Here is a 2,993-nt window from a genome sequence, read left to right as displayed (position 1 = left end):
CTGTATAATGCAGGAAGTCAGACCAGATGACCAGGGTTCCTTCTGGCTCTGGAATCCTGTTCTATTCAGGTTTTGATAGAGGCCTCACCATTATAATATCACATGCACCGAACAGCATCGCCCACAAGAGGCTTATTTTTTCTGTCTCTCCTCCACAGGGGAAAAATGCACCGGGATTATATGTAAATGCAAATGAATTTGCCTGCCATTGATTATTTAAAATGCCATGGATCCCTTGGGGGAGAGCTGACCAAGGATACGTGCCCTGGCCTAAGCTGAGCTCCATCGGCAGGCATGCTGCTCTTCCGCTGCGCTTGCGTTCTCGTGTGGTGCTCCCTGCCAGGTAAGGGGCAGTACCCAGCACTAGGTGCAGGCTGGGGATTTTCTGTACCTTGAGTGAACTGAGGAGCATCCCTGAAGAACTGAGCTCTGAGACTTGTCAGACAGGAGGCTGGCCTGGGCGGCCCTGACTGGGTTATCTGATGTGGCAGTTCCGTTATCATTTACTGGTCTTCCTTTAACAGGTTCGGTGGCTGCCGTGACTTTGACCCAGCCGAGTTCTGCACTTGCGAAGCCAGGCAGTTCCGTCACTCTGGAGTGCGTCGCCTCTGGGTACAATATCAATGACCACCACATGCACTGGACGCGCCAGAGCCCGGGAAAAGGCCTGGTGTGGATAGCTGCCTTCAAAACAGGGGCCACCACCTACATTTCGAATGACTTCAAAGGCCGCGTCACCCCCTCCACCAGCGGCTCCACTGGCAAGCTAAAGATAGACGGGCTCACAGCTGCAGACACGGCCACTTACTACTGTTCCAGACACAGTGATCACTGCCTAACTTCCTCTCTTACAATATCCCCCTGGAACTGGCCTCAGACTCACTAAGCACATCTCTCTCTGCGGGCAATTCAGCCCCAGGGCGGAAGGTTCAGCAAAAGGTCCGTGTGCCACTGGAATCCAAATACATCTTCAGTGGTGCCTGGCCTTCATTTCAGGCTCAGGGGCGCAATTTTTCCAACTGGTTCAAGCTTGGAGGCAGTGTGACCTCCTGGCTGAGTCGTTGCCTGGCAAATCAGGACACTTGGTTTCTGTTTCAGGCTCGGCCAGTGAGCCAGAGTGTGCCCTTGACCTCAAATGCCTCAGTTTCCTTTCTCTGTCCTGTGTGTTTTGACTCCTCGCAGGCAGGACTGTCTGTTTGTACACACACACACAGGACTAGAGGCGGATTAAGGTTTCCTGGGGCCCTGGGCCAGAGCCAGTGGGAGGCCCCTCACCACCCCTTCTGCCTACGGTCCTGCCCCAGTTCCCCCCCCTCTGCCTGCTCCCCCCCCCCCCACAACCCTCACCATTCTGTCCCTTCCCCAGGAGCAGGGCCCACCCCTGTTCCACCCAGCCCTCCCCATTCTGCCCCCCAGCAGCCCCACAGCCCCTTTTGCTCCTCCCCCCCCCCACACTGCAGCACCAAGACAGGAGAACCTCTGTCCCCACACTACAGCCCCATGGTGCAATGGGGAGTGAAAGCTCCTCCAGTCCCAGAGTCCCAGCGGGGTCCAGGTGCTGGGGCTTCCCCTGCTTCTGCAGAGGACCAGGGTCGGGACCCTGGTGCTTCTCCCGCCTCCTGGCTTCTGCAGGGGACAGGGTCGGGGCGCATTGGCTGACCCCACCTGCCTGGCAGCTGGGACTCTGGGCTTCTGCTGCCAGGGCCCCCCAGTTGGCTGGGCCCCTGGGCCTGGGTCCCGTCGGCCCAGTGGCTAATCAACCATTGTGTGTGTAGCCTCTGGCACAGGAGAGCACAGCCTCCAATTGTTGCTGGAACCCAAATTATAATGATTCGGGGGGGTTAATGTAGAAAGGACCATTATGCGCATCTAGTCTGACCTCCTGCATAACCCAGGCCAGACTGTCTCACGCAGCGACTCCTGCCGCCAGCCCAGTAATCCGAGGAGGATGGTGGGTGGTAAGGCCTACAGACCTGCGCAAGGAGATGTTTAAAGCAGTGCAAGGCGGTGCAGGACTAGGCACACGCTCTCAGCCTTGCTGGCCATTTTGCCCACCGCTGCAGAAGGCTGTAGGGGTTGGGCTGACCAACAGATGCAGCCCTTTCTTGTGCCTCCACCTCACAGTCGCATGCAGAACCCACCGAAGGCCAAAGCAACTGCAGCCCAGAGCCGGCGCTGGCTTGCTAATGCCGCTGCAGCCTGGAGCAGAAAACGGCTGCTCCAATGAAGCCCGTGGACCATGACTGGCTAGCAAGCCAGCCAGCCCTGGTTTGAATACAGAGCCTGTCTTCTCCTAGACCCGCTGTCTCCCAGGGATAAGGCGTCTGGTCTTCCCTGACAACAACTCTTTGCCTGGTCCCTACTCTTTGACCTGTCCAACTGCCCTTGTAACTCTCTGGTTCATTGGAACTCACCAGCCTTCCCACCATGCCATGGGGCAGGCTTAGGGGATTCCTTAGAGCACTCATGTCAAAGCACTTGGAGGATAGGCATAGATTTTGAGGCCAGGAAAACCCATTCACAATATCTATAGTCTGACTTCTTGCCTAACACACCTCAGAGAATCTAACCCCATAATTTCTGCATCAAGACCGTGTGCTCTGTTAGAACGACAGGGTATCTTTCGAGTTATGGCATGTGCATCTGATATTGGTGATGCTGCTAGACTAGGAGTGAGGAATTTGGGGTTTAATCCCCATTCTACCCTCATCGTGTAATAGCCAAGAATGAATAACGTATGACCATTCTGTGTAACGGCTGCTATATGGCATGAGACAGGGAGACGTTACTGTGTAATGCCACACATGCTTTCAGCCAAGGGGTAGGAATGGCCAGCACGAGGCTGTCCTCTACAACAGTGGTTCCCAAACTAGGGTTCGTGAACCCCTGGGGGTTCACGAAATGTTACCGGGGGTTCTCGGGAAAAAATTCCCTAATGGCAGACAGAACTGTTCCTAGGGACCCCGGACAGCACGGGGTCAGCAGCCTGGAGC

General features: G+C 55.8%; 1 gene segment (V, D, J or C); it reads left to right on the top strand.

Moving 5' to 3' along the window:
- Window positions 1–255: 255 nt before the first annotated feature.
- LOC112123650 lies at window positions 256–824 on the top strand (the record flags this gene model as incomplete). The annotated part of the segment is given in 2 exon segments: window positions 256–343; window positions 525–824. Coding segments are annotated over 2 exon segments (349 nt in total), but the record flags the coding sequence as incomplete, so codon positions are not given.
- Between the last annotated feature and the right edge of the window lie 2,169 nt (window positions 825–2,993).

The sequence above is a fragment of the Terrapene carolina genome, unplaced genomic scaffold (genome assembly GCF_002925995.2).
Source record: "Terrapene carolina triunguis isolate 2854851 unplaced genomic scaffold, T_m_triunguis-2.0 Scaffold34322, whole genome shotgun sequence".
Lineage (NCBI taxonomy): Eukaryota > Metazoa > Chordata > Testudines > Emydidae > Terrapene > Terrapene triunguis.
Note: the sequence above shows the minus strand (reverse complement) of the source record. Positions and strands in the feature narration are given on the sequence as shown.